The sequence below is a fragment of the Lissotriton vulgaris genome, chromosome 3_1 (assembly GCF_964263255.1).
Source record: "Lissotriton vulgaris chromosome 3_1, aLisVul1.2, whole genome shotgun sequence".
Lineage (NCBI taxonomy): Eukaryota > Metazoa > Chordata > Amphibia > Caudata > Salamandridae > Lissotriton > Lissotriton vulgaris.
The window spans coordinates 321,690,017-321,713,942 of NC_141689.1; the positions used below are offsets into that span (position 1 = coordinate 321,690,017).

The window sequence follows — 23,926 nt, forward strand, 5'->3', positions numbered from 1 at the left end:
GACTCTCCTAAGTGTCTAGTTTTCCGAAATGTTCATATGTGATAGCTTTCCCAGGGTGGTGGCCAAGCTATGGTTCAATACCACAGCTACCCACATCATAAAAACGTTGCTTTTGATTGTTGACACAGGATGTCTCCATGTTTTGTTTTGTGGCTTTTTTTGTTGCAGGTGCAAGCCAGCCACACAAGTGGGGTAATATTTTTGTCTGGAGATACGTTGGAATGCTGGTTGGTAGGAATTTTGTGGACTGTTCCCTAACAGAAATGTGAGGAAAATGTTTTTAACCAAAGTTTGAGGTTTGCAAGGCCCTCCTAATCTAAAAAATATGTAATGGAATCCTTATAATTCACACTAACCTGGACTCTCTTGGGTTTGGTAGGGTGATACAGCCACACAAATTGAAAAAAAAAACATGGATTTTGCTAGCTGATGGGATGTCTCTAGGTTGTGTATGCCAAGCCAGACAAGTGGGGTGCTTTTTTACCCGGAGAATACTGAATAGTAAAGCATTTGTTTTTGCCCATTACATTTTTCTCTAATTTTGGCTTCCAAATGTAAGCAAGTGTGCAATAAAGAGCACTTTTTTCAAAATGCCCGCTGAAACAAATAGTATAAGTATTCCCAAATTTAAAGTTTGTAACCACTAATAACAACGGATCCTAAACTCAGCGTCTTGGGCACTTTCAGAAATACATAGGTTCCTTTACACTTATTTTGTATTTATTACATTTTATCATATGAATTGCTGCACCGTCAGTTTGTAATGAATATTCATCTCAAGGTGCAGATCAGTTGTTGGCTCTGGATATCGCATGTTTTTTTAGAACTCACAAAAACTCACAAACCCTACATATGGCTATTATATGGCTATTACCATAACTGTCCAACAGAAAAAATTATAGATGAAAACATTGTCATCAATGGGTATGTTTCCAAATTACTTTCATGTTTTTAATTTCCACAATAAATGTAATTGGGAAAATCTATCTATATAAGTGACTCCTTGCTGAAATCTTATTTTATTTCTAATTTCCTAAAATGTGTAGGTTTCAGGGATCACCCATAAGCTTCATGATTTATTTCCACTACAAAGTGAGAATAGGTTGAATCCAAAAACATTAGAAAAATGAACGAACATTTAAAAAATGAAAAACCTTTGGTGAAAAAGTAGTTTAGTTTTTTTAAACTCTGCTTTTTCCTAGAAGCTGAATAGATGATGAGCCTAACATAACAAACGTTTCATTAGTACCGTTTTTAGAAGAAAAAAACACTTTCTTGTGCAGCCCTTTCCCCCCACAAAAACTATCATTTTTAGCTATATTTTGGCTATTTTTTCAGTGCCCTTCAGAGGAATCCAAATACTCTTGGGTAACTTTACAGTCCAAAGGATGTTAGAAAAAAAGGACACATATATGGCATGGACACCATTTGTGGGGGGAGCTATGAAGCTGTAAGTGCAAAGTATGCTAAATATAAAAAAGGGCTCCGCACTGGGGGAAGAAAAGCCTCAACAGCTAACAGAATAATTGCAGTGATTAACCTGAAAATCTGGCATTGATTGGGCTGGCATGGAACAAAGCTGGATGATGTTTTGCTTGGGACTCACTGAAGTACTGTGCAGAGACTGAAGGAATCAAGGAAAATATGCTATAAGGAATATAAGTTGTGAGCTACGCCGTCTCCGAATAGTTAAATCCTCTTCTCTCTACTTCTCCAAGCAGGTGTGAATCCACTAGCACTGGTCTAACACAGACATGAAGATATGAAAAATGATCACAAAAATACCTTATCTACGAATTAAATGCATGTAAAGATGAATATCCCCAATGGAGCTACAGATGTCCAATTACCAATATATTTTCTTTTGTCCCTGAAGTGCCCCTATAGCTTTCATTTTTAGACCTAGCCTGAGGGGCCCTAAATGCCAGGGACTGTACAATTCAGATGCAGTACCCACAGGGTCACTCTTAGTTCTCCTAGGATGCTGTAACCCCTAAGCTGGTGTCACCCTCAACCATATTCCAAGGTGCTGGCTTGGGGGAGATTTTGTATATAGTTAGGGTGCTGTAGCTGCAGCTTAGCAGGACAAAGAATCCTGTAATGTGAACAGAGTGCATCAAAAACCCTCAGCATTCACCGACTACAGAACGGATGTCCAAGACTAACCTTCAAGTGCAGGTGAGCTATGTGATTTCTTTGCCTGATGAGCACACTCCTTCCTGTGCCCACATTTACCAGGTCGTTTTAGTGAGCTCCCACCTTGTTCTTTATCAGTATCCACCTGCCTTTATCTGAACTGATATAGAGCACAATCAGTGAGTGGCCCGAGTGCCGAAAGAAGTATGCCTGAGCCACACCTGGTGGTCCCCTTGGGGTCCAGCGTTTGGCTGATGTGGGCTCTAGCCAGATCCAGAAGCTTGGACAAGCACGTCCCTCTGAGTGACCTTTGTACCTGGGTGATGGCGCGCAGTGATGATGTGCCTGCGTGATGAAGTTTCCCTAGAGGATCAAACACATATCTAGCACTTCAGTAGATCTGCTGTCCACCCCTAGATTCAAATAAGCCCGATCGGGGGGAAAAACTTTGCAGGTGTGCGCTTCTTCACAATGGAATAGACTTCCCATCTCCATCCGGATGATTCAGGAGGATTTGCCTTTTCGCAAAGCGCTAAAAACTTTTCTTTTCTGCTAAACTCCATTGGACAAGATTCAGCATCTGTGCAGGAGCGCCGGGACACCCCGTTGGGGTAGCTGTGCGCTATATAAAATACACTAAATAAATAAATAAATCTCTCTTTGATGTGGAGCCTGAACCTACTGTCATTAGCACTGTTGCATCGCAGGTAATAGATCTTTAAAGGTTCTGTCCAACATTAAGGCTACGCCTGGAGACAAAGCTGACTTACCCAATCAATAGCTTTTCATCATGAACACTGTACTAGGAACAGTTTTTCTTGCATACAGGTTGCAGACATTATATGGTTTGGTTCATGGACTTTTATATTTTATATACAGTATATTAGAAGGTACTATTTGAAAGAATTGTGATCCATATTGATCTCAAAACAATTCCGTAAATAAAATGAAACAAAAAAGGTTTGCATGTCAGATACCGAAGATCACACACAGTATGGTTGGAATATAAGTTAGTTAGTCTGTGTTGCTACTCCATTTTCTTTGTGTCATGTTATTGCTTTACTCATCTGAGTCAGTTACATTTGTACTATTGATAGATTTATGAATAGTAGATTTTGATCTTTAGTCTGGCTGTGGTAACTATAGTACACTTTATCTAGGCTCAACCTTCACAGCACCTGTTTTGAACTAAACCTTTACTGCTCGATGAAGCTACTCTGAGGAGTCATGGCGGATTGTGTTGCCAACTCGTCATTTCAGAGTAGGTACCTGGCATCTAGTTTGTAGGACGAGAGAAAGTCATAAGTGTGGCACAAGGAAGGGCTCTTCTCAAAGCGGTCCTCCGACATCTGCTACTAGGCAAGTCATTAGACTGTACAACTGTTTTATATTGATTCTTCTTGTAATTTGGCTGACAGTAGTCATTAGCCCTTCCTTAGTGTTTTCACCTTCTCAGACTCCAGGAATACCTGTGAATGTTCTAACCTGTACCAGAGTGTTCTACCTGTGTTAGTTGATGGTCTGGTCAGCTGGCGAGGTTTGTACTCAGCTGTGTCTTGGAATAAATCTACATGTAATCAACTAGAAGTATCTTGTCATCTATCACCATCTTATTTACAACAATAACCAAAGGATTTGGTATTCTTAGTCGCATGGCATGAGGAAGGTGTGCTTTACTCCGTACCCCTCTGTTTGGTACAGCAGGCTGTAGTTAGTTGGAAGTCCCCCATCTGAACCTGGTTGCCACCAGCAGGAAAAAGTTTCTTTCTCTGGAGATCGGCACGTGATGTTAACAGGCTTTCCAGGAAGCGATTCTCCTGTGGAAGAAAATGATATATCGATTTCTAATTATACATATTTATTATAAAGTACATCCTCAAATGATTGGCTAGAAAGTGGCTTTCACCACACAGATGAGCCTAATAGGGAATACATGTATTGGCTCTGCTTGGTAGATACCTTTACGAATGTAGTGAGGCAGTCTCAAGCAGAAACATTAATAAACATATCTCGTAAATGTATAGTTCCACAAACATTACATTGTCCTACATTCCAAAACTAAAAGGTCAGTGATGAGAATTCTCCTCTCTAATGTATTAGCACTGTGCTCTCCTGAAGGACCTGGGACTGAGTGTGACTGCAGTAAGGTGAGAATCTGAATGGATGATGCAGGATGAAGGGTGGCATGAAAATTAAGTTTCTGCAACTGTATAATGAAAATCTCCATATTTACACCACGTCAATGAGCCCTCTAAATATTTTCCTCCATGTGCAGTCATAAATGGCGCCTGTGCACTACAGTCTTGGATATGTGCCCCAATTAATTTAGCAAGAGCACACTTTACTCATACCCATGAAATGAAATGGAGCAAGAAGGCCACTGAGTGCAACGTACTAAGCGAGGCACCAAGTCTCAAGGTGTTGGGCCTTGGGGGCCAGGCCTTCGATTTATATTTAAACAGCCAGACAGGTAGTTAAGCAAGTGCTCTGTTGATTTTAATATAGTTCAAGATGAACAATTGAAAAACATGTAAACTTTCAGTTTCTGATGGTGACCATCCAGCTCTCCATTCAGATCAATTCTTTGCAGTTATAATGAACATTCTTAATACAGTAATAATAATCATCATCTTTGATATTTAACTTGCTACCACAGTTTTACATTTTCGTTGATAATAGGTCTCTAATACAGGGGCACCATTCAACATTAGAAGCAGTAAAACCTGAGCATTCAGAGTCACAACAGTTCACAAGACAACCCAATAATAGTCAACCCTTTCATGAGGACAGTCCATAATAATACAGACACTTGCACCACACTTTATCATGCTTCTGAGGGCATCCTTGAGCCTCATAGATTGGCTTACTTTGCTGGGTGCACCAACGGACTCCCACTGGCAACAGCCATATCGAGGGGAGTGTAGGCTGCTTCCACAGCCGAGCAACATCCCTTTTGGCTACCAGACAGCCCCCCCCCCATAAAGAGCCCTTCAGATTGCAGACCCCTCAACTCCTCCACAAGTCCCAGTACCACAATTCGGGGACCCAATTCAATCAGATGCTCCTGTACCGCTGAGATCTCCAATCCACCCCAGTCCAGAAGGATCGCAGCACCAGACAGTCCCATGCCATGTGAAAATAAGTCAGCGGGGGATGGGGGGGTAATGCGTAGCGTGCACTCACAGCAGGAGTAGCAGAAAACATCTGTTGCGTTTGACACAGAGATAAATAGGTCATGTGTAGGTAATTTATCTTTACAGTACGCAGGCTTGCAGATATTGCCAACTCCGTAGGAGCCAGCACACCTTCTTCCAATCATCGTTACAGCTCACCCACCCAACCCCCTCATTTCTGCCAAAAGGTATCAAAGCCATCCAGCATGGAAAAATCAGGGAGCGGTAGACCCGAGATATCGCTCCATTTCCCAAACAGCCCATTGAGAGCTTGGCCTCAAGGGGGCTGTATTCAGGGAGCTGAGCATCCGCTGAAGATGTGACCACTGGGTATGTCTCAGTTGATGGTTAGCTATAGTGTAATAATACTTTCATTTGTGGAAGAACATCAGGTTACTAGCCTTGTACATATCTCCCAGATAAGTAACTCCTTTTTTAGTCCCACTGGTGGAAGTCATCTAGTTTGCCGAGCTGTTCAAGTCACATGCCCTGCCACAGGGGAGTCAGTTCCGTCAAATGGTGGTGACTTCAAATAAGGTACAATGCCATTTTCCAGCAATAAATCACCACTCGTGTACATGAGGGCACCCTCTGGGACAGATGGCTCCCATAGTGCTGGCCAAGGAGCTCATCAAAACACATCAAGTGGAGTTCCAAGTGGTAGGCAGGGTCATCCCAACCTCCAGTGAAGCAATCATTGATGGGCACCAATGGTGCTGCCAGGTAGTACACATAGATGTTCGACACTGCCAAACCCCCACCGAAGAATGATTTCAGAGCTTAGTTGAATTCCACTCAATGGCACTTACCCACCCAAATAAAGGTGGTGAGTTTGGAGGTCAGAGATCAGAACCACCTTCGGGATATGGGATACGGGAAACTCGCTAAAACATTCAAATAGAGGGGAGAAAAATCATCTTACTGAGTGTGCTGTATACTGTCGGGTTAAGAGGCAGGCTATTCCAATGGTGCAGGTCCTTATCAAGGGCCAACGCCAAATGTAAACAAGCATTTGCAATGCAATAGGGCTCGCATTAGTAAAGTTTGAGGGATTAGTATTGTAAATGACAAATTTATTATTTATGTTTTCGTTTTGAAATTTTGGAAATTAATAACTTTGTCATTTACAATGCTAATAGTGTTAACTTGTGGAAATGTGACACCTATAGCATTTGTAATCCGTTGCTTGTGCTACACAAGGGCCGATATAACAGCAAGTTTAAACATATGCAACAGAAACAATGAGTGAGAGTTACCACGGACAGCAGGACGACGGCGGGGGATAAAAGAACTACAGACAGCAAGAGGAGGGCAGGCCTGTCGCCGTGAATAAGTGACGGCGGGGACGGGGCAGCGAAGCCTTTGATGTGCCAAATGCTGCTGGGGAACCAAGTTAGAGCCTCGGCGTGGGCTCAGCATCCTGTGATTCTGATCAAATCACTTTATCTCCCTGCGCATACCACACAATGAAAGTGTCCTTGTGTAACATAACTGGTGCTCAAATCATTCACCAGAAAGCATTACCATGTGTAAAATGACAAAATAATGAATTAAAAGTATTAAAAATGTTGCACATTGTACCACATAATTTGTCTTTTCTTGCCTCATAATTTAGACGACCTTGATGCATAATTTAGTGTCCCCCCTGCCGAATAAGTCTAGTTGTAATGAGTATTAATGAAGGATCAACTGTCCACACTTCACTACTCGAAAATGTGTGCCCCTGTGACAGCCCTTATGATGTGCCCCTACACTAGGATAAATCTCTGCTCATGGACAAAAGCCCCTCGATTTGGGGATGGGAGGTTGGAGGCTAGAACAATGCTTTGGAAAAAAGAGCAAAGGACGTGGTTCTGCAGGCTCAGTAAAAAGCTTCAGGGCTCGAGTGACAGGGATGTAATTAGGGGGGAGGAGGGACGGAACTGAAGTGCTCTGGGTTTAATAGATGGTCAATGTCCAGCTGGATTGGTGTGTTATTTTATCTGCAGCAGGGTGCTTTGCACAACTTCAGCGTGTTCTAAGAGGCAATCTGCTCTGCACACCCGTGTCGCACGGTGCACAATATCCGACTCGCTTAACCAACAAACATCAGTATTATCGACTCAGTGAGCTTAATAAAAGTGTTGGTATAATGCCACACGAGCAGCTTAGTCTCGAAAGCTTTACGCCGCTTCATATGCACAACACACTTTCTTGCACTGTGTTTCACGTTCTTTCCAGCGTGAAGAACAATGAGAGGAAGAAGGAAGCGAGAGAGCGAGGAAGAAGGGAGAGAGTGAAAAGGGCGACAGGGGGAAAAGAACATGGTGAAAGATGGAGGGACAGAAAGATAAAGATAAAGACAGCTCACAGATGGACTAGGAGGGAGAACGAAAGAGAAAGAGGAGGGCAAACAAAGATGAAACAACTGGACGACAGCAAAGGACTGGGAGACAGAAGGAGGTGGGGGCAGGGTGAAGGGTTAAGGGGTAGGGAGAGACGGCACAGGCTGGGCAGGCTTAAAAACATGTAATTATAAAACTTTCGATCTAGCGCTGAGAAACCCTGGATACGTTGTAGCGCTTTAGAAATAAACATTTATTTTCCTCAAAAGAAAAGGCCCTTTTCTGATTTGCTCACAAAGTTTACAGGTGAAATAAGATTAATCTATAGACACCCGGTTCGCAGTAAGAAAATAATGATTAGCTATTTTTAAATGGTACATTGTTCAGCATAGTCAGTGTTTTGTATTTACAACATTATAAAGGAGTCACGGCCTGCGGCCGTGAAAAAGTGTCTGGCCTAATGTTTAAAATTGAAGCAGAATGCCTTCACAGCAGCACACAGAAAGCATTACAACTGGCAAATCAGTGGTAAAGGAGTCATGGCCTGCGGCCGTGAAAAAGTGAAGTGAACGAGCGCACACTGGGGAAGCTTGGAACTCGAGCGACCATATGGAGAGGGAGGGGGGTGGGCTGCCAGCTGGGAGAAGCTGGTCTGCCTTGAAGGGACAGGGGCACGAAGTGTGAAGTCACTGAAAGTCAAGAGAGGGAGGGGAGTGGGCTGCCTGCTGGGAGAAGCTGGGCTGGGCTGCCTTGAAGGGACAGGGGCACGAAGTGTGAAGTCACTGAAAGTCAAGATAGGGAGGGGGGTGGGCTACCTGCTGGGAGAAGCTGGGCTGGGCTGCCTTTGATGCGAGTCACGCCTGCAGCGCTGGTTGGGAAGCAAATGGCTGAGGCTTTGAAGGCTCGTGCATGAGAGCAGGTCACGTGATTGGGATTCACGTGAACTGTTGGAAATCCTCCTTGAAGAGAGCCAGTCAGCTGCCTGAAGAGAGCCTTTGGGGAAAGAACTGGATCAGCGACATAAGGACTCACCCCTGTTTTCTGAGTCCTGGCCAGGTCCTGGAGGAGAGATATGTGAATCCCTAAATATTTAAATGAGTTCTGCCATAGGGGAACAGCTGGGCAACAGCCTCGTCTCCCAGAGGCCCTCTTTACCTCCACCAATACTGATTTACTTCCAGTAATGCGAAAACCAGATGCCTAGCCATAGAGACGAAGAATCTCCATGCTTCGGGAGCCAGAGGCTGGAGGGTCTCCAAGAAAAAGCAAAATATTATCAGCGTATAATGCCACACAGGTTTCAAGCCCACACCTCCACCTCCAGCCCAGTATCCACACATCGCAGCGTATGAGGCACGCCATTGGCTAAATAGCCAGAGCACAGAGTAATATGGAGAGGGGATAGCCCTGGCGCATGCTCATGCGGATTTGGAAGGGGGTGGAAAACCGCCATTCAACTTGAGCCGTGAGGTTGTGGTAGAAGAGATGTACAATTCTGTGGAACAGCGCTCTCAAAGCAAGCTGCCTGCAGGATGACCACCTCAAGGAAGACATAGGAGACAGTTTCATAGGCCTTACAAAAATCCACAAGGAGGAGGTCATGGTCCTGTGAGAGAGCCATCTGCACTCGACGGATGCAGTGACATGTGCTTCTGACCCGCAATGTGAATGAGATGTGGTAGGGTATGGTCCGCCGAGCCATCAGAACTTCAGCAAAGATCTTAATGTCCGCATTAATAAGCAAGATCAAACAGTAGGTCTAGCACCGATCCAGAGTGAGGCCCTCCTTGGGGATAACAACAATAGTGGCACAGTCCAAGCTTCGGGAGAATGATCCCCATCGTATCACCTCCTCAGCATAGAGCTCAGTGTAGAAGTTCAGCAAGTGGGGCGTTAAAAAGGAATAGACCTGGTCCTGAGTCCGCTGGCCAGAGCGGGGGGCTGCTGAGGTGTCCTGTTTGGGATCCAGGTCAGCATTTAAGTCTCCTCCCACTAGGGTGGTACCCAGAGGCAGGGCCACCATCGGATCGGAGTGCTTGGAGGGTGGGTTGCAGCAGCTGTGGGGGCATAACTCAAGATGAAGTAGTACTGTCTAGCGGTCACACAGCCCTCAACCCCTACATACCTCTCCTGGATATCCTCATGGATCTTGGTTACTGTCAAAGTAAGGGATTTGTGCAGGAGGGCCACTCCCCTGGAGCCTCTCGGAAAGTCGAAGCTGCAGACAAAGGGGCACTGGGTGCCATATAGTTGGGTTTCCTGCAAAATGACTATATCTGGCCTGTATCACTTGATATAGTGCAGAATAGGATATATATATATATATTTGCCATTAAAGACATTTGAAAACACAGACCCTGGAGTGCGAGTCTCTTTGTGTGGTTCCTGGTAGGACGTTAGCTGGGAGCCTATATATATATATATATATATATATATATATATATATATATATATATATATATATATATATATATCTCTCTGATCTGGAATACCTTATCACCATCCCCAGAGTGAGGAAGGTGTGCACGGGTGGACGGCGCTTTTCTGTTAAAACAGCCCGTCTTTGGAACTCCCTCCCCGTGATCTTAGGACGGAACCAGACTATCTCCGATTCAGGAAGCAGCTGAAAACGCACCTTTTCCCCTGATCTGCCTTTCCCCCTCTCCCCCCCGTTATCCTCAGATGTTTGGATCTTAGCGCTGGGATACTTACGGGTGACTACGCGCTTTATAAAATATAATAATAATAATAATAATAATAACAGCTGATCTCTAGATACGGTCTAAGAGACTATTATTATTCCTAGAGGTATTGTGAACATGTGAGTGTGCGATGTGATGGTGATAAGACACTTGGAGAATCTCTAGGGGCCTGAATTGTCCCTCTATGGAAATCCAAGAACCGCTATAAAAACCTAGATTATGGCATTGGTGGGCATGCTCAATAAAAACCTAAAAAGTAACAATAAAGTTAGAACAAAAAAAAATCCCATCAGGACCAACATAAGTCCCTCCCCAAACTTCCGCACCCCATACTTCTTCCCATGAAGCATCTGTCGCCCAAAACCAAAATGTAGCTGTAACAAGGATATAAAAGAAAAAACAAGAAGAAAACTCAAAAACAGTGGCATTGAGCTCACCCATAAGATGAATACTATGCCCAACAGCATTCAGAGAGAAGATTGGTTAAGAAGTTCCCAGTAATTATAATGCACACTTACTCATGAGACTCAACACACTCTCAAGAGCCACAATGGAGCACACATGAGTCTCATCTCTACAGACATGGACCAGTCTGCGTCTCGCACCAGAACCTCAAGTGGCTTCAACCAACCTTAATAGGTCCTAATATTACGCAATTCATTGGTGATCTTTTTTTATCAGCCTTAAATGTATGAAGAGTTGGGTCAGTACTTGGATAATTCAGTATAAACTTAACTTAATTGTTAGATCTTTTAACAAACAACGACGTAGTAATAGATGTCAAAATCTGATATATAAATATATATCATTAAAGGGGATGCATTGGATCCCAAATTCTCCTAAAATTATTTAGGCAATAGATTTAACATCTAAAGTCAGTTGAAGGCAACGGAGTTGCAAATGGTGCTCCACCTCATGCCAGTAGGCTAGCTTTCACTAGCCTGCACTGAATACTAATCAAAGGCAGCAGGTGACACAGGACCCTGTCACTATCTTCCACCACTCACAAATAACTAAAGGAGACAAGGCCAAGGAGGCTCAGAAGGAGGCTTGGAATGTTTTGTGTGTTAGGCTGTTAAATCCTAGCTCCTGAGGCAGGGTGGAGAAAGGCAAATCGCAGGAGAATCTATGAACCTTATTCTCTCTCTCACACACACAGCATTTTCTTTTCCTTTGATGCTGTCAATATTTCAACAGCTGTGTACCTCCTTCACACACTTTCACATAAACTGAAAATTACAAATGGCACTTGTGTGACAATTACCTTCTGTGCTCTGCAGACAGGCCAAGGATTGAATCATCATGTATTCTGAACATATTGATCCACTGACCATCACTATAAATGCAAACTGCAATCAGCCTCAATTACAGAGCTTTCAATTGTTTCCAGGCAATCAATCAACCAATCATAGCATTTGTAAAGCGCACTACTTACCCGTGAGAGTCTCAAGGCGCTTGGGGTTGGAGGTGATGCTACTGCTCGAATAGCCAGGTCTTGAGGATTCTTCTGAAGGACATCAGGTCTTGGGTCTGACGTAGGTGGGTGGGTAGGGTGTTCCAGATCTTGGTGGGGAGGTGGGAGAAGGTTCTGCTGCCGGAGGTTGCTCTTCGGATGCGGGGGACTGTGGCGAGGGCGAGGTAGGCGGAGGCGGGTGGGGGTGTAGACGCGGTGTCGTCTGTTGGAGTACACCGGTCCAGTGTTGTGGAGTGCCTTGTGTGGGTGGGTGAGGAGCTTGAAGCTGATCCTCTTGTTTATGGGGAGCCAGTGCAGGTCTCTCAGGTGGGGTGTGATGTGGCTGCAGTGAGGTATGTCGAGGATCAAGCGCGCAGAAGCGTTCTGGATGCATTGAAGCCGTTTCAGGAGTTTGGACGAGGCTCCTGCGTAGAGGGCGTTTCCATAGTCCAACCTGCTGCTGACGAGGGCCTGGGTGACCATTCTTCTTATTTCGGTGAGGATCCACTTGTAGATCTTGCGGAGCATGCAGAGGGTGTTGAAGCACGAGGAAGAGATGGCGTTGACCTGCTTAGTCATGGAGAGGGTGGAGTCAAGGATGACCACTAGGTTGAGTGCGTGGTCGGTGGATGTTGGAGCTGTTCCTGGTGCGTTCGACCACCAGGAGTCGTCCCAGGCCAAAGGAGTGGGTCCGAGGAGGACGACCTCCATCGTGTCCGAGTTCAGTTTCAGTCAGCTGTTCCTCATCCATTCGGCAACGGCCTTCATTTCTTCGTGGAGGTTGATTTTGGCGATGTGGGTCCTTGGTGAAGGAGAGGATCAGCTGGATGTCATTGGGGAAAGATATGATGTTGAGGTCGTGCAGTCGGGTGCGGTGGGCGAGCAGTGCCATGTAGATGTTGGACAGCGTTGGGCTGAGGGATGAGCCCTGGGGTACGTCACAGATGATCTTGGTGGCTTTGGAGTGGAAGGGGGGAGGCGGATGCTCTGTGTTCTGCCGGAGAGAAAGGAGTTGGTCCAGTCCAGGGCCTTCTAGATACCGGCGTCGCGGAGGCATGTGCATTGTGTGCGGTGGCAGACCGTGTCGAAGGCAGCTGATCGGTCCAGGAGGATGAGGGCCGCGGTTTCTCCATTGTCTAGCAGGGTCCTGATGTCATCGGTGGCGTGATGAGGGCAGTTTCGGTGCTGTGGTTGCTGCGGAACCCAGACTGGGACGGGTCCAGGATGCTGTTCTCCTCGAGGTAGCGGGTCAGTTGTTTGTTGACAGTCTTCTAGATGACCTTAGGCCGGGAACGGGAGCAGGGAGATGGTTTGGAAGTTCCTGAGGTCCTTGGGGTCCGCCTTGGGTTTCTTGAGTAAGACGTTGATCTCGGCGTGCTTCCAGCTCTCCGGGAAGGTAACTGTCTCGAAGGAAATGTTGATGGCTTTCCCGAGATGGGGGTGTGATGGTGGTGCTAACTTTGTTGAGGACGAGATGAGGGCATGGGTCTGACGGATATCCGGAGTGGATGGTGTTCATGATCTTGATGGTGTCGTCGTTGTTAATGTTGGTCCAGGAGAGAAGGCGGTTGGTGCAAATGGTGGTAGTGGGGGTGGAGGAGTCGGTGGTTGTCGGGGCGGTCGTGGCGTTGAAGCTGTCATGGATGTTTGTGATCCTGCGATGGAAGAAGGTGGCCAGTGAGTCGCACAGGTCCTTCGAAGGTGGGATGTCGTTGGTGTTGGAGCTGGGGACAAGCGAAGATGAACAGAGAGAAAGTAGTTTGGTACCCTTTCTGATTCTGGAGAGGGCAGCAAGATGAACCTTGATCGATGAAAAGGCAGGTCCAGACTTGGCCAGGGACAGCAAGTAAGGAAGAATTTGTTCCGGCAGGAGCTTGAACAGGGTGGATGTTATTCATCTCGCACCAATGACAGAATCGCTTCCATTTTAAACTATATATCTTGATCGTACTAAAAGCATGAGATTTGGCAAAGATCTCACGACAGTCCTGAGAGATGTTAAGATCCTTGAACTCTTAAGAAATCAGGAGCCATGCGTGCAAGCGTAGCAACTGTGGATCCGGATGAACCACTTGACCTCTGTCCAATGACAACATTGTGGGAGTCGGAGTCAGGTGGATAGGTTTGTCATGAGATAGTAGAAGTAGCTCCTGGAACCAATACTGTCTTGGCCAACGGGGTGCAATCAGAATGATACAGCAACCCGCCATTTTCATCTTGCAGAGCACTTTCGGGATCAATGGTATTGGAGGAAAAGCGTATGCACAAATCCCTGACCATCGCATGACAAGGGCAATCCCTCTAGATCCCTTTTGAGGGAACCTGCTGGCATAATACTGGCATTTCTTGTTCTCCCTCGTTGCAAATAGATCTAGTGCTGGTTTCCCCCAGGTTTGGAAGACTCTGTTCACCTGCTTCTGCTCCAGCTCGCACTCGTGACAGCCCGATAGAGCCCTGCTCAGGGTGTTGGCCAGAGTATTGTGGAGACCCTTGACGTGTTCTGCCCTCTGGGTTATTTTGTGTAATGTGACCCACTCCCACAATTCCTGGGCTTCCTGCGAAAGCGTTGGCGATGTTGTTCCTCCTTGTTTGTTGATGTAATACATGCTGGTCGTATTGTCGGTACGGACCAGCACTGAGGAACCCGCAATCCTTGGAAGGAATGCTTGCAGAGAAAGAAAGATGGCGCGGAGCTCCAACCTGTTGATATGCTGTTGCCGGTGTTCTTGGGACCATTTTCCTTGAATCTGCAAATCTTGCAGATGACCTCCCCATCCCTCCATGGAAGGGTTGGTTGTTAAAATGTAGTCTGGAGCGGCTGGTAGGAAAGGAAGGCCTGGAGCCAAATTCCCTGTCTGAGACCACCAATGCAGAGAATCTATCATGCGCGACGTGACCCTGATTGAATCGTCGAACGATCCTATGGCTTGTTGCCATTGAAGATGTAATTCCTCCTGAAGAGGTCTCATTCTGAGCCGTGCCAAGGGTATGAGGTTTATCGCAGATGAACACATCCCTAGAAGAGAAGCAAACATCCGGACAGAAACTGACTTTCTTTTTGAGATTGAGATTGCCAAATTTTGAAGACGTAACTGGCGGTCTTGTGACAAGAATGATTTGCACTGTACAGAGTCCAGCATTGCACTGAGAAAAGGAATGACTTGCAGAGGACGCAACTGTGATTTTCTCTTGTTGAGAGTGAGACCCAGAGACGAGAAGAGATGCAGTCATGTTGTTATAGTATCTTCGGCTGCTTGCTACGAAGGACCTTCGAGCAGCCAATCGTTGAGATAAGGGAACACCTGTATTCCTCGAGATCTCAATGTCGCTGCCACTGGTGCCAAACACTTTGTGAACATTCTTGGTGCCGATTTCAGCCCGAAAGGGAGCACTTTGAACTGATAGTGGACACCAGTCACTGAGAAAGCTAAGATAGTTGCAATGCTTGGGATGTATAAGGATGTGGACGTACGCATCTTCCAAATCCAGAGAAGCCATAAAATCCCCTTAGTTTAGACAGCTTAAAACCTCGGAAAGTGTGACCATCCAGAAACTTTTCTTTTTGAGGAATTTGATCTTGCGGAGGTCCATGATGGGGCGCCATTCCCCTGACTTCTTCTTGATGAGGAAGAAACAAGAATAGAAACGAGTTCCTCTTTGAGGCGATGGAACCTTCTCTATTGCATTCTTGAGGAGCATCTTTAAAGCTTCTTTGAACAGTAAGTGAAGACGAGGGGAGGGGGACCCCTGGGCGGAGTAGTAGGTGGCTGTTTGATGAATTCCAGGGTGTGACCGTTGTTGACTAGAACGAGAACCCATCAGTTTGAAGTAATTTGTTGCCACTTGTGAACAAAAGCTGAAATGTTTGCGCCCACGGGAAGGGGGTGGCTTTGGCTGGAGCCCTGCGTAAACCATTGCTTCCTGTTGGTATCGCAACCTTGATTGTTCGATCGCTTTCGACCACCCTGACGGGAGAAACTAGTCTATGAGGACTGGCGGTATGACGATTGGCTGTCTACACTGTGATTGATACTGCCTACTCTGTTGGTTTTGATATTGTCCTCTTGAAGCAAAACCACATCCTCTTGCACCTCTGAATGATCCTGTATTGCAGGGCACCTAGTGATTTAGCAGTATCAGTATCCGTTTTAATAGCAAGGAGGGCCTCGTCAATGGGCTTTCTGAATAAGGACTCTCCATCATAGGCCATGTCAAAGATTATTGTCTGTACTTCTGGTCGATAAAAAGGGGTGGCTCTAAGCCATCCCTGAAGTCCAAGTACTGCAGCACCAGCAAGTTGACGAAAGTTGGTGTTTGCAATGTCCAGAGCACAATCTATGATCTTAGATGCGGCTCGTTCTCCCAACAAAAGGATCTTCCTTGCCTCTTGTCTACGGTCCTCAGGGATGAGGTCAATAAATTGCGCCAAATCTGACCACATCTCGTGGTCATAGCGGATGATTATTGCCAGAGAATTTGCAGGCGTTTTCATGATCTTAATTCCTTCATTCCAGATATAATCATGATAGGAACAGCTTGTGTGATCTTTCTAGAATCTTCTTTGAAATCATGTAAAAAGCAGTCTGTCTGTTCTATTGTAACAAGTAATTGAAATCTAGATGCTGCTCGCTGCATCAAGTTATGAAAACCTCCAATGTCCTCAGGGGGAGAATCCGAAGGCTGAAAAATGGGTGGAGAAGGCATCGGTATGACATAATGGTCCCAAGGATCAGTGATATTAGTCCGGTCAGGTAACTCACCCTCTTCAACCTCCTCCTTCGAGGAGGTAGTGTCAAGATACACTTGTTCCGATGAACCTGAAGGATGAGGCAGCGAAGCAGGAACCTTCAGACTGAGGTAATGCATCAGGGATCCCGGTCGATGGAGGTGAATTTTCTGGGACAGCCTGTTGTGGGGGAAACCTTTGGCTGTAATCCGCCAGCATGGCCTGGGGATCCTGAATGAGCGTTGGAGGAAGATAGATCATTTCTCTGTGACACGTCTCTCTTCTGAGAAACCTATGATATGGGGTCATAAGCTCCTCTTGATAATAGTGCTCCTGGTATTCTTCATCATCCTCTTCCTGACACTTGATGTTAAGCTCCGAAGAATGGTGAGCTGTGCCAAATGGTCCCTTCTCTTCTTCATCGTCATCATCATCATCCTCATCATTGACATGTTTCCAAGAGGTGAGATGGCAAGAGTGAAGATATCTTAGTGTAATCCTGCCTTTCATAAGTTTTCAATTGAAAAGGAGCAGATGATATGGGCTTTGAGTGTGAAGGCAAAAGTAACACTGCTGATGGCTGGGAGACAGGTAAAATCGCCGTACACGATTTCTTCGTCGACGGCTCTCCGTCGACGGGCTCTTCGTTGACGGGGTTATCGTCGACAGGTTCGTCGTCGACGGGGCTGTTGTCGGGCTCCTCGTCGGCGGACCCGCCGTCGACGGGATCTTCGTCAATGGACTCGGCGTCGATGGGATCTTTACTGATGTGGTCATCGACAGGACAGTCGTCAGCGACGACATTGTCGACGCGTAGACTTCGATGAAGTAGACTTTATTGATAACAGTACCTTCCTCGACCGATGGAACCTTCGTCGATTAGCTCGACGTCGACACGGTCGTCGACGGGGACTAAGTCGATGAACTCCTCGTCGACGAGTCTTTAAGAACAGGTTTCTTAGACGTGACAGATCTTGGTAGATAAAATAAGTGAAGTAATGGTCGTTATCGAGACAGTAGCCGTTGACGAGGTGGCAGCAGACATTAGCCATAGAAACAATCGATGATGGAGTAAACGTGAGAGTTTTATCCTGTATTTTACTCTCGGATTTTGAAGTTGATGGTCTCTTGGATTCCTTAGAGGGTGAAGACAGCGTTGACCCAGAGGAAAGTTTAGGTGACCTCTGTGAATGGTTAGAAACCTAATGGGAAGCCATATGATGTTTTCTTCCCTCACTAGAAGAGCTGTCATGTGATCTAGCCCTTTTACTTGAAGTTGAGGCCTTGTCATCCTCCTCAGCTGAGGAAGATTTGAGCCATAAAAGTAGCCTTGCCTCTCTACCCCCAAGAGTCTTAGTAGGGAAAGTACGGCATCTTCTACAATCCTTAGCAGCATGCTTTGGATGAAGACAGTAAATGCAGTCCTTATGCCTGTCATCCACATGGACCTTTTTCTTCTCACAGGTCTTGCAGGGTCTAAAAAAAGTCTTCTTATCAGACATTCTGAAGAAATTAAGTAAAAAAGAAAGTAGGCACTCGGGAGACTCCCTTCCACACGACGTGCAGTGAAAATCTGAGGAGAACTGCCTCTGCTGGGAAGGTTCTAGAGGGTGCTGGTAGCTAATTGGTTGGACCTGACTTTTGGTTCTTTTCATTATAATGATGTAGATAGGCTACTAAGATTTAGGTCTTGGGCTTTCTTTTAGCCTACTACTGTTATTTACTTATGGCACTGCTTTTGTATTTTACAGTGGGATTCCCGCCTCGGCGACAGGGAATGATTCAAGCATGTGAATCTATGAAAGATACCCAAATACTGTATAACTCTATACAACCTTCATCTAAACCAGACCGAGAGGGCATGTCGGATTCCAGCACTGGAAACTTGAACAAACGGGCTCCGACACATGCTCGGGTTCACAGTAAGTAGGTTTGTTGACACCACACTGTGATTAAAAAAAAGTCTTCTTAATGTGCAAAGAAATAATTCCTCGCAGGCACATTTCAGCAGAAATTACTTTTTTAATACAGGTTTCAACAAGAGGCCAGACCAGCTGCATTGTCTTTGAACATTATATAATATATATATATATATATATATATATATATATATATATATATATATATATATATATATATATATATTATATATATAACCAAAGTTGCCCCACGGAAAGAAGCCACTACACACCATCTGTTCGTCTACTTCATTTAATTGCAGCTTGCAACAGGGAATCTTGAAAGGGCACGCAGCAGTCTTTAGCCAAACGCGTTTCGGGAATGTGGAATCCCTTCATCAGTGGCAGGCATGGAAGCAAGGGAAACGGAAATGTCAGCACTTTATGGATCCTGTAGTGCCAAACGAGTCCGTCACTGATGAAGGGATTCCACATTCCCGAAACGCTAAAGACTGCTGTGTGCCCTTTCAGATGGTGTGTAGTGGCTTCTTTCCGTGGGGCAACTTTGTTTTTTGTATGTGTGTATATATATATGTATATATATATATATATATATATATATTGCACACATCTCTTCCAAAAAGAAGAATTGAATACTCACTCACAAAGTCCTTGCGTTTTCCCTCGATTTATTTTATCTTGGTACCCAGTATTTCAGCACATGTTATGTGCTGAAATACTGGGTGCCAAGATAAAATAAATCGAGGGAAAACGCAAGGACTTTGTGAGTGCGTATTCAATTCTTCTTTTTGGAAGAGATGTGTGCAATAAATTAAGGCTGGGCTCGGCCGAGGAATATCGCACCGGAGTAAGAAGCGCCAGGGGTTCTGCTAAACTTGGAGCCAGACTGGATAATATATATATATATATATATATATATATATATATACTAGCTTACCAGTCACGCGTTGCTGCGATCTCAGAAGAAAGGAAATTTAAGGAAACTTGTTATGATAACATTCAATTTACATTGCATATTTATTGAAACTTATTCATTTTAATATGGAAAACATTTTAAAGTGTTGTTTTAATTCTGTTTATTTATTCGAGTGCTTGTGGATACACTGTATTTTTTATTTTTCCGTCTGGTGCGTACACAAATAAATCAGAAGGTTTTCCGACGCGTGAGCTGGCCAAATACAGTTGTCCATGTCAGAAGCACGGATTCTCCAAATCTATTACACACACTTGCAGCGATTGTCCTTGTGCTTTGTTGATGGTCATTGCAAAAGAGAGTCGCACCGGAAACTGTAAACGTTCAGTATTTGAAAGATTATGAGGGCCCTGGGGGCCGATATTGAACAATTTTTTTTTTTTTTTGCCAGAAACCTTTGCGGGAGTGTACTCAACAACTATTAATTATTTTTATTTTTTTTTGCCAAAAACCTTCGCGGGAGTGTACTGAACAACTTCCCAAAGTTTCATGCCACAGCTGCACTTGAGACGAAAAGTGTCTCCGAGCGAGTGCCGCCTTGGAAATTCCAACACGCAGAACTGATAACATTGCAAGTTCTCTTCGGTGGCAAATAGATCTAACCAAGGCTCGCCACGTCCGAGTTCAGACGCCTCTCGTGATCCACCATGCACCAGCGGCTGAGTTGGTCCGCCCTGGCATCCAGAGAACCTGCAAGGTGTTGAACCACCAAGATAATGCCTTGATGTTTCAGCCATGTCCAGAGGCACAGAGCCTACCCGCCCTGTTTTTTACAATACCACATAGCGGTGGTGTTGTCCATCTACACCTGCACTACACTTCCCCGGACAGAGGGAAGGAATGCCTTCAGTGCAAGCCGGATAGCCCGCAGAAGACCAGATATGGAGCCGGGACTCCACTGGAGACCAGAGGTCTCTGATCTCCACCTCTATCATGTGGCCTCCCCATCCCAGGAGGGATGCATCTGTCACCACTGTGTGCTCCGGTGGGGGAAGGGAGAGGGATCTGCCACGGACCCAATCGCGATTCGTAAGTCACCACTGCAACTGTCGTGCAACGCCCTCTGAGATCTGGATGTGATCGGAGAGGTTGCCCTAATGCTGGCCCCACTGGAACTTCAGGTCTCACTGCAGAGCCCGCATATGCCATCTGGCATGTGTCACCAGCAGGATGTAGGAGGCCATCAGGCCCAGAAGCCGGAGGGCCATCCTGACTGAAACCCGGGATAGAGGCTGAAAGATCGGAATCATAGCCCGAATATCCCGGACTCGCTGCTCAGGAGGATAAACCCGAAACAGCGTTGAACCCAGAACTGCTCTGATGAAAGGGAGCTTCTCAGAGGGACTCAGGTGCAACTTCGGCACGTTGACGGAGAACCCCAGCAAATGCAGGTCCGCCGTAGTCTGGAGGTGGGCGACAACCGCCTGGGGCGAGCCCGCCTTCAACAGCCAGTCGTTGAGGTAGGGGAAGACGGACACCCCAGACCTGCGCAGATGAGCTTCGACCACCGCCATGACTTTCGTGAGCGCCCGAGGGGCGCTGGTAAGGCCGAAGAGGAGCACAGCAAACTGAAAATGCTCCTGGCCCACCATGAACCTCAGGTAACGCCGGTGGGCTGGCAGGATGAGGATATGAAAATATGCGTCCTGCTCTACCATCCAGTCTCCGGGGTCCAGGGCAGTCAGGACCTGAGCCAGAGTCAGCATCTTGAACTTCTCCATCCGGAGGAAGCGATTGACGTCCCGGAGGTCCAAGATGGGGCGCAGGCCCCCTTGTCTTCGTGGGGACCAGAAAGTAGTGGGAATAACAACCACTCCCTACTTCCTGATTGGGAACGTACTCAATAGCCCCCTTGGCCAGGAGGGCCAAGACTTCCTGACGGAGAAGAGCCAAATGATCCCCTGACATGCGGTGGTACAGAGGTGGCATGGCTGGAGGGGAGGACAGAAAGGGGAGCGAGCAACCTTGGCAGATTATCTGCAGCACCCACTTGTCCGATGTGATTTCGCACCAGAGGTGGAGATGGACCCTGCCTCCTACCGGCATGGGGTGCCCCCTGAAGCTCGGATTAGGAAGGCTTGGAGGTGGAAGCAGCGGGGTGGAGGTGGACTGACCAGCCCCTGCAGAAGCCACGACCGCGGCCACGTTGAGTTCTGCACAGGCTCTGTGGAGGAGCACGCCTGGACGCTATTACCCTGGCCACGAAAGGAAATAAACCCAGGAATAGCAGTGCTCTTCATGGATAGACCCAAAGACTTGGCCGTGGCCAGAGAGTCTTTAAAGCTCTCTAGGGCATTGTAAGCCTTGTCACCAAAGAGGCGGGAGCCATCAAAGGGCATGTCCATGAGCGAGCTCTGGACATCAAGCCAGAACCCGGTTGACTGCAACCAGGCATGGCACCGCAACGCCACAGTCGGGGAAATCGCCCTGCCCAAGGAATCAGCCGTGTCCAGACCACACCTGATGGCAAACTTCGCCGCATCCTTGCCCATCCTTGACAACCTGGACCTCCTCAGAACACGGAGGCTGGACCTCTGCTACCGAATCCCACACTGTGTGGGAGTAACGGCCCAATAAGCAGGCGGTATTAACGAACCGCTACCCCAAGCTGGCCGAGGAGAACAACCTCTTGCCATATTGGTCCAGCTTCTTAGAGTCCTTATCCGGTGGAGCAGTGGGAAAGGTACTCTGCAACATCAAAGCCTGAATTACCAGGCTCTCAGGCATGGGGTGAGTGGTCAAGAAAGCAGGATCACCAGGCGCCGGACTATTACGCCTAGCCAGGTTTTTATCCACTGGTGCTCCCGAGGCTGGCTGCAACCAAGTGCCCAAGAGGACTTTGGTAAGGGCCTCATTCAAAGAGGGCAGCGGTTCCGACGACGTAGACGCCGTCTGGAGCACATCCGTAAGGAAGTTGGTCTTAAGGGCCACCATAGGGAGGTCAAGATGGAAAGCCTCCGCAGCCCGACGCTGGGCCATGGTGTAGGAAGCGCCCTCCTCCATAGTAAAAACCACAGGTGATGGACAGAATGCAGAACAATGTCATACATTCATCCCAGTAGAGAGATATGGGCCCAAATCCATTGTTTATTTTGCACTCCACACCACCCCAGTTCAGACATGGCCATATGCAAATCAGTCTGACCCTGTGCCTCATGGGAACAGTCCAGCCCGAACTGCCAAGCCATGCCTTCCCTGGACCGGAAACAAGCTTCCGAGGGCCGGTTTCTGGCATTCCAGCCGTCTTCAGCCCGGCTTGCTTGAATCCAGTGGTGTGGAGTGCATGGGACTCACATCTGAGCATACCCATCCCACTCGGGGTGACGAATGCAAAAACCACAGGTGATGGACAGAATGAAGAACAATGTCATACATTCACCCCAGTACAGAGATCTGGGCCCAAATCCATCGTTAATTTTGCACTCCACACCACCCCAGTTCAGACATGGCCATATGCAAATCAGTCTGACCTTGAGCCTCATGGGAACAGTCCAGCCCGAACTGCCAAGCCATGCCTTCCCTGGATCGGAAACAAGCTTCCAAGGACCGGTTTCTGGCATTCCAGCCGTCTTCAGCCCAGCTTGCTTGAATCCAGTGGTGTGGAGTGCATGGGACTCACGTCTGAGCATACCCATCCCACTCGGGGTGACAAATGCAAAAACCACAGGTGATGGACAGAATGCAGAACAATGTCATACATTCACCCCAGTACAGAGATCTGGGCCCAAATCCATTGTTTATTTTGCACTCCACACCACTCCAGTTCAGACATGGCCATATGCAAATCAGTCTGACCCTGTGCCTCATGTCTGAACTGGGGTGGCAGAGTGGGCTAAAGAACGGTGATGGATTAAACCCAGATATTTTGACTGGGTTTGAGTGTTTGATTGATTCAGATGCTCCGTCCATCACCACCCCATTTTGTACCGCTTTTGGCCGCCATAAGTGTGGCAGGGTATGCTCAGACGTGAGTCCCTTGCTCACTTTGCCACTGGATTCAAGCAAGCCGGGCTGAAGACGGCTGGAATGCCAGAAACCGGTCCTCGGAAGCTTGTTTCCGGTCCAGGGAAGACATGGCTTGGCAGTTCGGGCTGGACTGTTCCCATGAGGCACAGGGTCAGACTGATTTGCTTATAGCCATGTCTGAACTGGGGTGGCAGAGTGGGCTAAAGAACGGTGATGGATTAAACCCAGATCTTTTGACTGGGTGTGAGTGTTTGATTGATTCAGATGCTCCGTCCATCACCACCCCCTTTTGTACCACTCCTCCATAGTAGGCAGAGGGGAGGCAAACTCCGGGTCAGAAGACACATCAAGTTCACCCGCATCTTGAAGGTCATCCACCCAATCCTACTCATAGTCACACTGCCGTGCAAGGGGGTCCTTGGAGCCGTCCCAATCCTCATCCGGCTCCGGAGTAGAAGGAGACGCCACGGGGGCAGGGCCGGAGCCAGAGAGGGGCCGAACCAGAGCCGCATCCAAATGGGGATCTCAGGTTGGAACAAAATGGTCCGAGAACG

General features: G+C 46.8%; 1 protein-coding gene across 6 annotated transcripts in view; it reads right to left on the reverse strand.

The window, feature by feature from the left end:
• The window catches only part of PRLR (prolactin receptor), a 570,112-nt gene that overhangs the window by 72,807 nt on the left and 473,379 nt on the right, over positions 1–23,926 (reverse strand). For all 6 annotated transcript variants that reach the window (XM_086960518.1, XM_086960519.1, XM_086960521.1 and 3 more), the window contains one exon: positions 3,821–3,953. In XM_086960518.1, the coding sequence (XP_086816644.1) occupies positions 3,821–3,953 (133 nt within the window). The remainder of the gene's footprint in view (positions 1–3,820; positions 3,954–23,926) is intronic.